Source organism: Amblyomma mixtum, chromosome 4 (assembly GCF_055824585.1).
Source record: "Amblyomma mixtum isolate Tamu chromosome 4, ASM5582458v1, whole genome shotgun sequence".
Classification (NCBI taxonomy): Eukaryota; Metazoa; Arthropoda; class Arachnida; order Ixodida; family Ixodidae; genus Amblyomma; species Amblyomma mixtum.
Window position 1 is genome coordinate 46865021 of NC_143015.1, and position 16465 is coordinate 46881485.

At 45.4% G+C, this 16465-nt stretch overlaps 1 protein-coding gene across 1 annotated transcript in view; it reads right to left on the minus strand.

Moving 5' to 3' along the window:
• Window positions 1-16465, minus strand: part of LOC149346425 (cardioacceleratory peptide receptor-like) — an 80381-nt gene that overhangs the window by 9065 nt on the left and 54851 nt on the right. Inside the window, exons 2-4 of the mRNA XM_089586430.1 lie at window positions 10200-10329; window positions 8175-8278; window positions 2046-2139 (exon numbers count right to left, since the gene is read on the minus strand). Coding sequence (XP_089442556.1) covers window positions 2046-2139; window positions 8175-8278; window positions 10200-10329 — 328 coding nt within the window. The remainder of the gene's footprint in view (window positions 1-2045; window positions 2140-8174; window positions 8279-10199; window positions 10330-16465) is intronic.

The window sequence follows — 16465 nt, forward strand, 5'->3', positions numbered from 1 at the left end:
CTTTTCTGCTTTTTTCTTTCGTTTTTTCCCCTACCCAGCTACTACTGAAGCAACATAGGGGTTGGGAGCTTAGACAAGCGCAATTGCGGCTTTTTTTTCTCTTCTCCTCAGCCATGTACCTGACTGAAAATAAACCTTGAAGTCACGTGGCTTCCGCACGACGCCAGACATTGTCCGTTTACATTGCAACAGCATTTAATACATTGTTGTTGGGGTTCTTTCAGCAATGAAAAAAAAAGTAAACTGCAACTAGCACAGTTACGGACGCAAGCGATGGAAAATGAGTTGCTGGACAGTTTATTTTCTAAATCTTCATGTTCCATACACCTGCAAGCGAACAAACAGTTAAAGCAAGTGAACTGGTAGAAATTAACTGGGAAGGTGTGTGCAACCGCATTTACATTTAGGCTTATCTTGCGAGACACAAAACTAAATATACTGAGCGGATATTGCCCGTAAAGTGATACGGGCAGTCGTAATATCGGTATTAGTAAACACTTAGCTGGGAGAGTTCGTAACGAGTTCGTAACGAAGGCTTTTTTCTAAAAAGCTTCGCGTTGAAACGTAAGGTCTTAGAGCGCAGCTTTTAGGGGCCTGTTCCTGAATTCTCGGCCGTAGTCGTCGATGTCGTCTGCGTAGTCGGCGCAACACGCCACCTGACGACTGCGACAGGTATTAGCGGAGAGCAACCGTGGCCTCGCGAAACGTCACCTGCCACGGCGGAGCGGAGGAGACTGGAACGGAAACATCCTGGAGTGTGGCTAACAGCGTAAAACGCCACCTGCTAGCGTAATCGCCTGTCATTTTTTTTTAGATGAAGTCTCAGTTGAGAGTCACCAACCGCCTCGTGTACTCTTTTTTGGGGTCTTTGCTGCTCTCCGCGGTTTGCCACTTAGCTGAGGGGACATGCTAAAGAATAGCGCAGTGATAAAGAATAAGTTATGAGTATCTCAGCGATAACACAGGTGCCTGATTTAGGCATGTCAGGGACGGCAGCTAAAACTCCACCCCGTCGCGGTGGCTCAGTGTCCTTGACGTTCAGCTGCTTGTCCAAACACGTGGCTATGTTCTGCGTAGACGAAACGCAAAAACATCCTTGTACTGTGCGATGTCAGCGCATGTTAAAAAAAAAACTTAATTGGGGTCGCTGTGGTCGGCGTCGGACATGCAGGCGTTCCCCAGAGAGCAGCCTAGGTGGCAGGTGGGCCACGTAGGTCACGTGACCTTGAGGCGTCATGGAAACCTGCGCACAGGATAGTGAGCAAACTGCCCACCACGGCAGGTGGCAGTTAAACTAATGATTGGTCACTCCGGAAGAGCAACCTGGGCCGCACAAGACCAACCGCCGAGCCCCTGCCATCACAGGGCAATAGCATATCGCTTAACAGCTACACTTCTGGGACACGAGGGCTATGAGGGCACACTAGGGATCTGTTAATGTAAAGTAGTGATTGACCTTCTGCCTATATGGGAATTAACCCCTTACACTATCGCATAATACCATTAAGGCTGAGCTTACGTGTGCCAAAATTTTTGAGTACTATCATATAGAGCCAGTACGTTTACATATTACGCACTACTCAGCAACAAGGCCTCATATGGCAGTAGCTGCCCGCATCATGCGGCCGCCATTCACAGGGAAGAGTTGAAGAAATGGCAAAGCACGTTACTTCGTAGCTAAGCGTTTGTCCGTGGGTTGTCATTTGTTCGTAACTGAATTTATAAATCGCTTAACAGGCTTCGGCAAAAATTTCTGATGGGGCCCGATGAAGCATCCTAAATGAATTCCACATCGCGGCAGCAAAAGTGGTGCTGCCTAAATCCAAGAAATTGGGGATGTGATTTAAGAGGGAGATATGTGGGAGAAAAGGAACCTGGGCAACTTTTTCTTCCTTGTAAACCAGTGCGTTATGTTCTCTCAGGAACACCCTGGCTACAGTACAGAAATATTTTAACGACAGGCAGTTACGATCTTGAAAAGTGCACATAGTGTTTTTGCGACAGTATTATTGCCGATAGAAGAGATGTGCCATAGAGATACTCACAGCTTCCGGAAAAGTTCATGGGCCTAATGATGGCGTGGAATCGGTCGATGCTCAAGGCCACCAGGACATATGTGGACGAGTAGGTCACCAGCTCCTGAGCAGTTAGCAGAGTGGAGAGGGCAAATAAGGGACGCTCCTTTTTACGCTTGCCTTCTCTTGAAATCCACTCCGTTGCCTTTAAGGAGCATCGGCATAAGCTTGTTGTTGTTGTCCTCAAAATAACACGCTTTCTCTATCCCATGACCTGCTGCCGATCACTTCATCAACTTCGTTATCCCTGGGATATGATTAACTCGCCACTTTTCCCTGAGCCACTCGACTAATTTCATTTTCCTCCGTCTATCTTCATGCTGCGGCGTGAATTTATTTTGAAGCCATTCTTAGCCTTCAAGATTTCTGCACCTGTTTAACGCACCGGTAAACAACTAATCAAAAAGAAAGTAGTCTGCCAGCGAGCACACTGAGTTGCTCACCTGTGTCTGCGCAGACTCGTCTTTCTTCTTTCCTGTTCCATTAGCGAGTTCTTCATCCAAGAGAAGCGGCACCCTAGGAAGGAGCTAATCATTGCGCGGTACGGGTGCTGTCCCGTTTCTCTTCTTTTTAGAAAGCCTAAACCTGTGCTAATTGTTTGCGCGCATAATGACCCCGCGACCAAAAAGAAATGGTGCACAACCACGTTGGTGTGTGCGTCAGGGCTGCGAGGGAATCGCACTCGGGAAGAGAACTAAACTTGAAGTAAGGTGTTTATTAAAGGGAAAAGATGCTTGCAGGACTGCTTTCACTAATCCAAAATGGGTTAGTGATCTTCCCTTTTTTCCTGCACCAGGAAAGTAAAGAGCTTCTCTTCGTGACCAAAAAAGAATGAACGCTCAAGACGAAGACACAACGCGGCCGCAGTGATATGCCAAGTGTTAGTGCAAACTAAAATTGAAATTATGTGACATCAGACTATCATTGATCACGTCCCAGACCCATGAAGCGAGCAGGCTGAGTACTTATTAACGCAAAACTGCGTTTGTGCTAAACTCTTTGCCCTATTCAAAGCGAATGAATGCGCCATGGACAGTTGGGCTTGCATCTTTGTCACCGCCTTAATGAAACGTTCCACGCCAGTTGCGCGTATCGAGTTAAGAAAATACTTTGGTTTGTTTATTTCAAATACACCTGAAGACCGTTGGTGCGGGGAATTACACGAAGCGTGGCAACGCATCTACAGGTGTTTTTGTTTTTAAGGTGAAATTCCTGAATTACTGTGCGTTGAAGTGCGGTATGGCTTCAGTGGTAAGATCATTCCAGTCTTTGTCAGGCTGAGTGTAAAACGAGAAGAGATACTCAACATTGTGAGCATGCAGCCATTAAACAATTTAGTTGTGGATGATGCGTTGGGATATCGGGTAAGAGGGAAATATGACGGAGCTGGATAGTTGTGAATGACAAATATTTTGCAATACACAAAGTCTTAAACTTACACGCCGCAAAAAAGAGAGCAGGAAGGTGAGCTCGAGACTTCAAAATGGATACACTAGTGTCTTAGCTAGAGATAGAGCAAATAGTCCGGGTAGCTGGCTATGTATTGATTCGCGAGTGTTCAAAAAGTAATTACTTAGAAGCGAATGAAATGCCGTGCTCATGTAATATAAAAACAATATCTGGTAGTCTATATGCTTCCAACATCGTTTTGGCATGCACCGTTATGCATTCAGCTTAGGACCCAAATAGTTTTCAAACGAAATTTCATTATTTATTTATTCTTTACCGACAGCGCCTGTTTGACATTACAGTGGGGTGGTTGATACACATAACATAGCATATAAATACAGCTAAATGGTTTGGTTTAGGTTTGGTTTGGTTTATGGGGTTTAACGTCACAAAGCGACTAAGGCTATGAGAGACGCCGTATTGGAGGGCTCCGGAAATTTCGACCACCTGGGGTTCTTTAACGTGCACTGACATCGCACAGTACACGGGCCTCGAATTTCTGCTCCAAAGAAATTCAGCCGCCGCGGCCGGGATCGAACCCAGCTAAATGACAAAAACCATAAAACAAAAGAGCAGCAACGTCATCCACCAAATAACAAACAACACCAAACATTGATGCAGTTCACACGTATATGCAAAATTAATGGTAAATAGAGCCTTCAACTGTGTTATTCATCCAACAATTGTACTTTAACGCAAAAATAAAACATCAACTCAGTACACATGTAATGCGATGTCACTGCTCGTTAAAGAACCCCGGGTGGTCGTCCGGAACCATTAATTACGGCGTCCCTCAACGTCCGAGTAGCTTTGGGATGTTAAAACCCCATATACCAAACCAAACCAAACTATACAACTTGAAATGTGTATTTCATGCAAGCATGCTGTTAAAAGAAACAAATTGGAATACGCTGTGACACACACGAAACACGGCAGCTCGGCATAGATAATAGCTCCGAATATAGCGGTGAAGTGCCATGAACTGACACATAGCATATATATGAGGGCATGCGGCGTCCATAGGTATTTCTACTTTTATTTTTCCTTTCCATGTCATTTGGATAAGCCATATGTAAAAGACAAGGAACTATAATAAGGAAGTAATTACTGACTGACATCCACTCGAGCGCAGCCATATGGCTACAAAGGAAAGCTGTATAGCTTTCTCAGAAACATCGTAATTAAAGAAAAATTCTTCCTGGTTCGAGGTTCGAACCCGGGACCACCGCTTCACCGGAACAGTTGCTCTACCAATTGAGCTAACCGGGACGGCAAGCATATGGTAGGGCGAGAGCGAATTGATCCATAACTCGAAGTGGGAACTGCGTTGGTCAAATATTTAGGGGAATCCCCCAAGGTGCAGTAGATTTGCAATAAGGGAGTAATTACTCATTCACATCCACCCGACCATTTGAACAACACAGTTCCACTTTGAGTTATTGACCAATTCGCTCTCGCCCTACCATTAGCTTGCCGTCCCGGTTAGCTAAATTGGTAGAGCGACTGCTCCGCTGGAGCGGTGGTCCCGGGTTCGAACCTCGGACCAGCAAGAATTTTTCTTTAACTGCGAAGTTCCTGAGAAAGCTGCATAGCTTTCCTTTGTAGCAGTATGGCTGCGCTTGGGTGGATGGAAATGAATAACTCCTCCCTTATTAGAAACCTGCTTCACCTTGGGGGGATTCCCCTAAATATTTGACCAACAAGGAACTATGGAACTCACACAAGAAATGTTTCACTACGGCGTGAGAATGCCACTTGTAAAGGAAAGCTTTCGTGTCATCTGGACAAAAATTTGCACTCATGTCCGCGCATGGCGGAAAAAGCTGCTGCGGAATTGCATGCGCTTTCCTGCTTTGTATGACTAAAATCAGTGCTCATGGAAAGCGTGCATGTCATGGGCGCACCTTCATGTGCCCACCGGTGAAGATGGATTGTTCACCTATGAACCTCCACACACTGCGCACTTTCCGCTCACCAATTTTTACCTCCCAAAAGGCCCCTCTCTCTCGTACAAAATCATTAATTTCCGGTGTCCAGCCTATACTGCTAGCGTACGCTGGTCGCATTTCATCGCGTGATATCGCTTGCGTACCTTCTTATTGTGATACTAATACTCTCATTTCGTCCTTTCTTTTGGCGTTTGGCAATTTTAGATTCTTTGAGGCTGAGACCACTGTTCTTCAGGAATGATCTTCAGTTTTTATCACTTGACGCCAGGCGCTGTGTCTTCAGACTTCATCTCTCTTATTGTTATTGTTAGTCATGTTTTTTCCGCATTATTGTATATCATCTATCTTTCTCACGCGGTTTTATCACATAGTCGTTCGAGTATTGCTTTTTTTTTCGCCTTCATCACGCGTTCCATACTTCGTTAGTGTAGACTTGTCATGCCCCAGTGCCTTGTTTTTTTGTTTTGTTTTGTTGCCTTGGTTGATGTTGTTATTGTTTCTGCTGGCCAGAAAAGAAGGTGGCATCCCAAGCTCTGTTTAGACTTTGTTGCCAGTGTTCGCATGAATTGCCGTTTGATATGTACAAATTGAATGCATTTGTTGATACGGCCTGGTTGTGGTACAAAAGGCAGGCTTGGTGCAATAAACCCCTAGTTGCAAGTTGGCGTCAGACCTGTCTTTTGTGTGCCTTCTGAGTCCCTGTTTCTTGCGCCATTACCAGTTTTTCCTTTCAACATTAACCAACTCGCCCAAACTAGAGTTTTGCTTGACCATACTAATGGAACTGTCAAGTCGGAAAAATTAGCCACAGTTCAACTCCGCTTAAACCGATGTGTGAAGTGCGAAGGCGTGGTGACATAAATGGTGACGGCAAATCATAGCATTGAAATCGAGCCAATTTCAAAATACAGAACAACTTTTTCGGCGGTGACCCGAGCGAAATTTTTAGAAACGACCCGGGTTAAATTTGGAGGTCGCCATCGTGTCTTGCACGGTCAATTATGGTTGGGCATAGATACTGGTCCAAGTCGGCCAAGGTCAAATTTCGCCTGTGGCCCTGGCCAAGTTCTGAGAAGAATATTTCGAGAAGAAAACTGAGGAAGAATTTCTGTAACGGCTTGGACAGCAGCTTGCCTATTCAGGCATAAGAAGGCAAGGATATCATGAAATTATCTTTATCGCCCACAAGTTAAAGGTCTCGTAGGGATACGCATTTCCTTGTTTACTGGAAAAACTAATCTACAGTCGTCACGCTTCAACACTGCCACTTACAAGACGAACTCGTACTTTACGCCGCCTGCATAACAATCTGAGCTCTCAAGGCGCAACACTCGCTCTTTAAGTCTTCTGCATTGCCTTGTGCTATAAACTGTTGGAATAGCCTTCCGGATCACATTGCTAATACATGTGGCTCATTAAGATTTAAAAACGGCATGAGCACCTTCCTGAAATCTGAAATCGAAATATGTCATTGTATTATGGGTTCACGATGTGCAAGTTTTGTCGGCGCATTCCCGCTAACTACAGTATACGGTCATTTTTTTGTGTTTGAATATAGTAGGTTTTTCTTACACGCTTTAATAGTTGCTTGTAGTCTAAAATGTATATGAATGCTTGATTTGTTTATTATCATACGTTGCACCATTTCCTCTCTCCAAATTACTCCACCGTTTTCCTACCAAAATGTTCCAACTTCGGAACTTTTGAGGTACTTGAATAAATAAATAAAAACTTAAAAATTTTAAAATAAAAATTTGGAGAAAGAATCTGTTGAAAAACACGTATCCTCTTGTCATCACTGCGGCGAGAGCCGCTGTTTTTCCATATCCTGCGGCAGCCCGAAAGGAGTGTGGTCTTTTGCATATCTTAACTGTAACTCAGTACAGTCACCCCTTCGAACTGCAAACACGCCTTCACATGCCTATTCGTGCCATCATGCAGTTAGTGATACAAAAAACTTGCTAATCTCTGCCGATACAATTATGTTGCCGTAGTAGTCCTAGTCGCTGTTGATCGAATATTCCTTGATGTTCAAGCACCTCGAAAATGACTGGGGGCGAAGAAGCAACTCAACCCCCCCCCCCCCCCCACGCGCAAGAAATTGCGTTTCTGTGTTTCACAAGAGCCCTCTCAACACGCACCATCATCATTATCATCACGAGCTTAACTTCGTTCCCTGCTGAACAAAGGCCTCACCCATATCTCTTATCTTACCTTTCAATCCACAATGCGCACATATGCAAACAAACGCCAATTTATCCCGCTCTGCACCATGTTCCCGCAAAACGCTCCTGCATCTAGTTGACGAGGCGTTTAATAATAAGAGGAAGCTTTCCACTGCAAGAGTCGCACTGAAAGAAAATTAATATCGATGGGAACAGTCTTTCTGCTGCTTGCTACTTCACTTCCGGGTAATGGGGAAATGCTTTAAAAATAACTGCTCCTTTCTTGGCAGTATGAAGTAAGTGTATTTTCTATGTGTATTACAAACACTGCGATGCAAGATAGGAACGCGTTACCGCTCCCTGTTTAGATTATGCAAACAGAGTATTTAGCCCACATTCCGTCATTACGCAAAAGAATGTTATTGTTTAATTACCTCAAATTAGGTAATCTCAGTCATCTGTTCGGGCAGTTGGAGTGACGTGCCACTCATACTCGCCACTGGTCTTAACCCCCCCCTCCGCAGGAAGTGTCTCACCTGTGCGAACTTCACCAGCTTGCAGCCGACGTCACCGCCGTACCAGTCGACAGTCGTCTTCCATACAATATCTGTGAGCACACTAACCAGCCCTACTCCGATGTCTGCATGTAGAAACAGAGGGAAAAGTACTAGACTGTCATGCAGGTGCTGGTTACACTATCTGGTAGAAATATAACACAGCATCAATCGGGGACCAGTCAGCCACAAAACTGTTTTTCGATGTCGTGCATCAGCACTTTTGACAATTCAAAACTTCCGACGATGTTCGTTGCCTGACCTATTGCAATAAATAAAAACGTTCCTTAAATGTGAAATGTCTTACCTTGGGGAACTGCATGCGTCTGAAGCGTGGAACTTTTATTTTTACCTTTTAGATACGCTCTCTATGCAGGTAACTATGTTTCAAAACTCTTTTCCAAGTCTCTAAGCATTACTAGGTTCAATAAATCTGGGATTTAAAGCCATTCATTCCATCACAAAGAACGCACCAGAAGTCCAGCCGCAGTTCCCCTGGTGCCTTTATTTGGGCCAGCGGCTTCTGATGCGTTCATTTCGGAAGAGGTGCGGTTTGCTAGGTAGGACAATTCTTCAGTTCCTGTTACAGGGTGATTGAAACGATTTTTTGCTCACCAATAATAGAGTGTATACACTCATACAGCACCGTGGCCGACAACCTATTTTATCCAGACGTTCAAAAGAAAGTACCTAACCAATGTATCTATTTGTCCGACGTGCACTTCAGTGGTTTCGGCCGAATGATAAGATGCAGAACATCAAATACCTGCAATGGCTTAAATACTCCTTTGGAACTGCAGTAACGCCTGTTCATTCATTGCACAGGCTGCACACATGTGATGTGCTACGTATATTACGCACTTCGGGGAAAAAAAAATCTTAGGAAAACATGAAATTAGCGACTTGCAAAGAACGCCAGAAAAATAAACAGGGAGGAACATTGTGAAGAAAGAAAACAAAAAGTAAAAATCCCCCCCCCCCCCCCCCCCCAAAAAAAAAAGCACTGCTAAACGCGGAGCCCATTGTGGGCATTTGCTCTTCATTTTCAACATAAGGGTCTCAAGAAAGCATCGTGAAATCCACAAAAGCCCTTCCTTTTGAAAGTGTAAGTTCGCATTACCCTGAGCAAATCGCGTATATATTTATAGTTGTATATTAATTCGTTGTGACGAAATATTTTGTGACGATTATTTCTTATGAGATGCAACAACAGGTATGGTTTCCGCAAGTTTGAGAATGCTCATGATGAAGCTGAAGAAAACACTCCATATACGATGAAATTTTGAGATGAAGATTTAAGCGAATCCTTCGAGACCTAGCGACAAAAACAATCAATGAAGCCAGCGCATGCTGCATGCATAGCACCTTCATATTTAGTTCATACATCTTGAAGATGCCGTATAAGAAAACAGCAAAAAAAGATGGCGCGTGTTGGATGTGGTCTTTAAAACGAGTTCCTAGAAGACTCATTGATTTCATCGTCGGTGTAGAAGCGGCACGAAGCGCTAAAAAAAATAAATAAAACAGGAACTTGTTGGCTTCTTTTTACTAGGAGAATTAAAAGTCCGTTTCGTTAAAAGACCTATGGACTATTTAGGCGCAAAATGTCTGCTTGTTCAATAATTTACATTTCTGTACAACACTGCCTTTAGTGGGAAAATAATTACTGGGAGAACTGTAGTAACCTTAATCCCAAAGAAAGTATTTTCATTGCAGAAAGCATGAATTCACCCGTCTAGCGTTGCATTTTGGCAGGCTTCTGAAACAACGGGCCTCTACATATATTTTGTTCGTGTTTCAAGCTTCACGTTCCCTAATATTGGTAACAAATGAGGGTGCCTTCTAAATGTTAACGAGATAAAAGCCATTTCCCGGGCAACTTTGTCGAAAATATGAAATAAATACTAGTTAACGAAGCCTTCTTCTTTTTGAATTTTTCTCGCTCGTCTGGCTTCGCACCGTTCTACGCTAGTGCTAGTTTGCCGAAAACCCACTTAGTGGCCTTACCTGCGATGGCAAGGTGCTGAATGAAAAAATTCATGCGTGACTTTCGCCTTTTGGGCAATGTGGCCAGTACGGCACTGTTCCCGAGCACGATGCAGACGAACAGAATCCACAGGAAGATTAGTGTCTCGACCTGCAGGAACGCATGAAGAGAAGTTTATTTGGACCCTGGAGCATACAAAGGACAGCCGTCACTCTACAAAACAAAAGAAACACTACGGCGACCGATGTCGCCCGATGCAACACACACATTTACACTCACAAGCAACGGAAGTGTCCGAAACACAGTGTCCAAAGTAAAAAGTTCAGGAGAGTCCAAACGCGCGGGGGAAGCACGCGGGAGGAAGACCGCGCACCAATTCCGCGCACAAACATCGCGCACCACACTGGCGCGCAACACTTAGTTTGGCAGGAGCCGCACTGTCACACGGCCCCTGCTTGCGTCGATGAAGCGGGTGCTCCACCGTCGCAGGAACCCTTCTTCCGGCAGCGTCACCCTGTCCAAGCACGCCTGCTGAAACAGGCGTGCTCGCACTCGCAGCAACATCAGGAACATGGCCCGCTGGGGCCGACCCTGTAAGGAAGCGGCGCCTCTCCGGCGACACAAAACAAAGGCGCCTACACACAGCAATAGCCGCACAAGCGTATCGCGCGGCCTGGTGCGGGCGTCGCGAGAAACAAAGAACATACGCGACATCAGTCGCCAAAACGTGCTTGCCACTATACACTCAAACATGGCGTGCTCGAGAGTCTCGGTCTCGCCGCACTGCGGACACCGCGAAGAGGGCGCGATGCCCCAGGCTGCGACGCGGACTCCCGTCGGCAACACCCACCAGCCGCCTCGCAGCCAGCCGAATTCACGGACGTCTGGTGGAAGCGTGTGAGACGTCAAGTCTCGCCACCGCACCCGCCTGCTCCGCTCTAGCTGTTCAGGTGTAGCCTCCTGGATGGCAAGGAGCTCGCAGAATGGAAGAGAGAATTTCTTGTAGACCTCTAATACTAGCATTATTCAAGGTCGCGTTAGTATGAGACACAAGGTCATTGAAGTGGAACCAGTGGGTGGTGCCACTGGTGCACACATTGCCTATTTGGCCTAGAATGTTCGCAGTGGTATCAAACATTCCAACGCGTCACGGAGCATAAGATTACTAGTCGAATCAAAGCGTAGCGAGCCATAGGGATTCGCAACGACGACCTTTGGTTCCCCAAACCGTGACTTGAAACTTCAGACGTTCATTACGTCCAAACAAAACGTAGGAGATTCGAACTTGTGTCAAACGATTTGTCCTCTTGTGCTGTATTCGTTGCCATGAAAAAGTAGATATCCGGATATAACGAAAAATTTGCACCTGGTATTTCGACGATGGCTAATGACGAAATATTCGTTCGATGTTGCTAACGCTCGATACTCATACGTTGCTTCAGCGTTCGGCTCTTTATGACCCGGTTTGTTTTACCCATTTGCCTAGGTGATCATGAGCTGCGTTTTCAGATGCACATTAGTCACTAACGCTGGGTACGAACGTAGCTTTCAAAATCCATGTACTGATTTCTGAAAGTGTGCTACTCCGGGAAATGAGCTCCTTGCTTCGGACGCAGTCAGCACGCCTGTAAAGGTAACTGAGGCGCTTTTTATGACACTACCAAATGCGGCAAATACTATTTCTGAATGCGTAGGACTTCACATTATCACTGAAGCATACTTTGCAAGCCCTAATGTTGCTATATTCGTGGCTTGTAGGGCCGTGCGCTACTTCAAGAAAGATTTAATTACAGCTGCAACTGATTAGCCTACAGCAGGAATGCATGCGTTCTGCTCAGTGTTTTGATCTCATATATACACAGCCAAAAAGTGGTCCCTAAACTAATCTTTATGCTCTTACTTTTTTATAATAGGGCAGTCGCCAGCACCCAGCGATGACGTAGCGTGAATGACCGATATGTTTCGTATCATCGCGTTATCGGCGTCTAAGCAGAAACAGTTGTTTTTAATTTCAATTATTTTCCCATTGTGCCACCTGTCTGCTGGTGGTGGTGAAAAGCCTTAATCTTGTCCGAAAATAGGAGAGACTTTTTAAGAGCTCCGCAAAGGCAGGAGTCCTTATTCCGGGACCCGATTGGTCGAAGCCACCAGCTGAGCCTTCCTGAACAAAGCCTTTTGGGCCTGAAGGTCCGAGCAACCAAGCAGGGCCGCCTCCCATTCCTCTCCGGTAGGGTTGGGATGGAGGGAGAGAGCTGAATTGCGCTGACAAGCCCAAACCATGTGGTAGGTGTCAGCCACCTCCCCACAGTGTTTGCACCTGGCAGTGAACGCCGGATCGAAGTGTGTTAGTACTGCCGGCCACAGCATTGTACTGGTGAATAATCACAGCAAGAACGCGTTTGTTTGCTTTCCCCAATAAATTTGCAGGGGCTGGGTACTGACGACGCCTATCCTTATAATAGGATGGGATATCGTTGAAAAAGAGTAAGTAACTACTTTCAGGTTCCAGGTGATCAGGAGCTAATGGGAACGCCCGGTGAATGAGTGCTCAGGCCGCCGCGTCTTCAGCTTCGTTTCCTGCTTGGCCCTGATGGCCCGGAGTCCAAACTATGCAGCGGGGAGCAGGATCGGTATCCCCGCTACAGTTCCTTAGCATTCGTTCAACTAGTGGAGTTATCCAGCCCGCCTCGTATTTGCGACACGATCAACGCGAGTGTGCTATGACGTATTTGGATTTTGTATCAGAGGCAGCAAGGGCGATGGCAGCCTCTTCAGCTTGCGTTGTGCCTGGGGCTCGAAAGGAGAGCCTACCCGCCTGTATTTCTTGATGTATGAGCACGGCCATGTACCACCCCCCATGGTTCTACATAATAGATGCCATGTTTGTTGCCATAGTAGCGCACCAAGGCTTGCGCTTTAGCCTGGCGACGACCACTATGTTCTTTCTTAGACATCTTAGTAGGGAGACGTTGAACTTTGCCGGCACGTCTCCGGAATTCGGGCACTCCAACCCACTACTGAATGTGAAAATCATATTGCATGTCAAGCCGGGCTCGAATTTGAGACCCGACTTCGTTTTGGCTATCCTCGTGTAACGTGCACGGACGTGGTTAAGGGATACAGATGTGGTCGGTCGGGCGGATGCAAGGAGCCAAGACACTAGCGTTGGCGCAAGCGTATTTAAACATATCATATATATACATTTTTCTATAGACAGAAAAAAAACACGTTCGAAGAGAGAAAAACTGACACAACAAGCACGAGCGAGGAATGCTGCGAATTCGTGTTCGAGCGGAACAAAGAACGCTTTGAACGGAAAGACGCCAAAAGCATAAAAAGTTGAGCTGAACCCTTTTTCACCCGCCGCGTTAGCTCAGTGGTTAAGGCAATCGTCTACCGAGCCGGAGTACCCGGGTTCAAACACGGCCGCGGCGGCCACGTTTTGATGGAGGTGATGGATGGAATGAACTTTAATGTCCAACGAATAAGGTCATCTACCCTTCCCCCGACACGCAGGTCAGGTGGCGGATTCCGCCGCCTCAGATGCAGGCTTGTAGGTCTTGGGTCCCAGCAGCCTCTTCAGCCAGTTGGACCAGCAGGAGCTGGAGCTCAGGGTCCGAGCTGTGCAGCAGGGTCTGCCAGGTGTCTCTACTGTCCATATTGTGCGTCTCCCCGGGAGAGTACAGGCATTCTCATATTATGTGGTCGTGGGTGATAAATATTAAATATTAGTGATAAATATTACATTTATCACTTCTGGCCTCGGGGAACATGTAGTTTGCCATAACCGGGCGCGGATACGCATAAGTTTGCTGTCGCCTCCACGCGAATGCTTGCCTGTTGTCTAATTTTGGGTCTGGCGGGGGTACCACTCTACGCTTCAATCTATAATGGTGCGTGATCTCCCCATATTTTAGCAAGCGCTCTCCGCTCCCTCGGTCATCGAGGGGCCCTGGGACGCAATAGGCGCCCGTGTGCTGTGCGATGTCAGTGCACGTTAAAGATCCTCAGGTGGTAGAAGTTATTTCGGAGACCTCCACTATGGCACCTCTTTCTCTCTTTCCACTTTCATTCCCACCTTCCTCCCTTCGCTTTCGGCGCGGTTCATGTGTTCACCGAGATATGTGAGACAGATACTCTTCCATTTTCTTTCCTCAAAAACCAATTTACCTGCACCGTTTTCACAGAGCATTTCTGTGGTTATCTCGTGAGGACAATGTCCATTCATAACCGCCTAAATTTACCGCTCATACGTACGGTGTCTACATATATAAATCCTTGCATTTCTTCTTTTATTCGCTGGCTACGATGTTAGAATCAGAATTATATGCGACGCTGTTGTTAATGCCACTCTAATTGCAAGCTAACTATTGCATGAGCAAGTGCCCTACGTGCACACGATTTGTGCACGGAAATTTTGCGGCGGCCCCCTTATTTTTCCAATTATTGTCTTCGCGTCTAGTTTATCAGCTTCCTTCTATTGGCTCGTAGCAGTGATTGCGGCTACCAGTTATTTTCATGTGCTATGGACGGACAGATGGATGGAGCCACAAAAATTTGCGGTCAAAGAGAGGTGGAAATGTAGTCATTTATTTATTTATTTATTCAAAGTACCTACAGCGCCCATGAGGCATTATTGTAGGGGGGTTATTACTGTATACAATAACAAATGCAAAGAAGATATTGGAAAACATGTCAGCAAGAATAACACAACGTATTAAAAGAAGACTAAATGAGTTTACAACTAGTATGAGTGATGGCACAGTGCTGGTAAACACACGAGACCTGGAAAAAACAAAAAAAAAACATCAGACTATCGCTTCAACAGCACTTTCGAAATCAGGTGCACAAACTACGTCATTCGGAAGCTTATTCCAGCCCAGGATTGTGTTAGGGAAAAACGAATACTTAAATACATTAATGCGGCATTGATAACTATTAATCTTTTTCGTGTTATCGAGTCCCTCCGAAATGTAATATGGCTGCTTTAGATAAGTGTTTTTAGCAATACCGGTACAATCATTGTAAATACTGTGCGAGAACTTCAGCCTGAAGATTTTTCTTCGGGTTGCTAAAGTCTTCCAACCAATACTGTCGCGAAGTTCGGAGCTCTTTATATGAAAATTAAAATTTCCAGTCACAAACCTTGCAGCGCGTTTCTGTACCCTTTCTAACTTGTCAATGAGTGTACCCGTGAAAGGGTCCCATGCTACACATGCATATTCTAATACTGGCCTGACATTTGTCAAATATAATGTTTCTTTTAGTACCTGGGGAGAGCTTTTGAAATTTCGTTGGAAAAAATACAAAAGACGAGAAGCTTTGGCAGTTATCATGTCAACATGAGCTGTCCAGTCGAGGGATGCTGTGAGTATAACACCAAGATATTTAACCTTATCAGTAGTTTGGATAGTGTCATGGTTTAAAAGGTACGATCCAAGAATTTTCTTGTTTTTGTTTGTAAATTGCACATGGAAACACTTAGATACATTCAATTCCATGCCCCACTTCAAGCACCACTCGCAAACTCTGTCAAGGTCAGCCTGTAATACACAAAGATCATCAAGGCACGTGACAGGGGAATACAAAACGCAATCGTCAGCATACAGTCTGACAGTGGATCTGAGGCCGACAGGTATGTCATTGATGAATATGAGGAACAGTAATGGTCCGAGCACCGAACCCTGTGGCACTCCAGATAAAACATCGACAGGCGAGGATGATGCACCATTGATTACCACCTGCTGCTGGCGTGCCCTTAAATAATCTTGTAGCCAACCGAACAGATAGTCAGGGAGACCAAGGCATGACATTTTTTTTAAAAGAAGGTGGTGCGGCACAACGTCAAAAGCCTTCTTAAAATCTAGAAAATTAGCATCTATCTGAAAACAGTCGTTCATCCCGGATGCAATGTCATGAATGAACTCAGTTAGCTGCGTTGCACATGACAGCCCTGATCGAAAGCCATGCTGCGCTGATGTGAAAAAACAGCTGTCTTGAAGGTGTTTTACAAGTCCAGAATAGATTATGTGCTCCAGGGTTTTGCAACACACAGATGTCAAAGATATGGGGCGGTAATTGGAAACCTGGCTACGATCACCCTTTTTGTGAACTGGTGTAACATTGGCTATTTTCCAGTCTATAGGTAGTTTCGCGGTCTGTAGTGACTTGTTGAATAAAGTAACCAAAAAGGGACTGATATGTTCTGCACAGTGTTTTAGAATATAGTTAGGAATGCCGTCAGGACCTGGTGCAGAATGCGCATTTAGGTTTTGTAGCAATGATT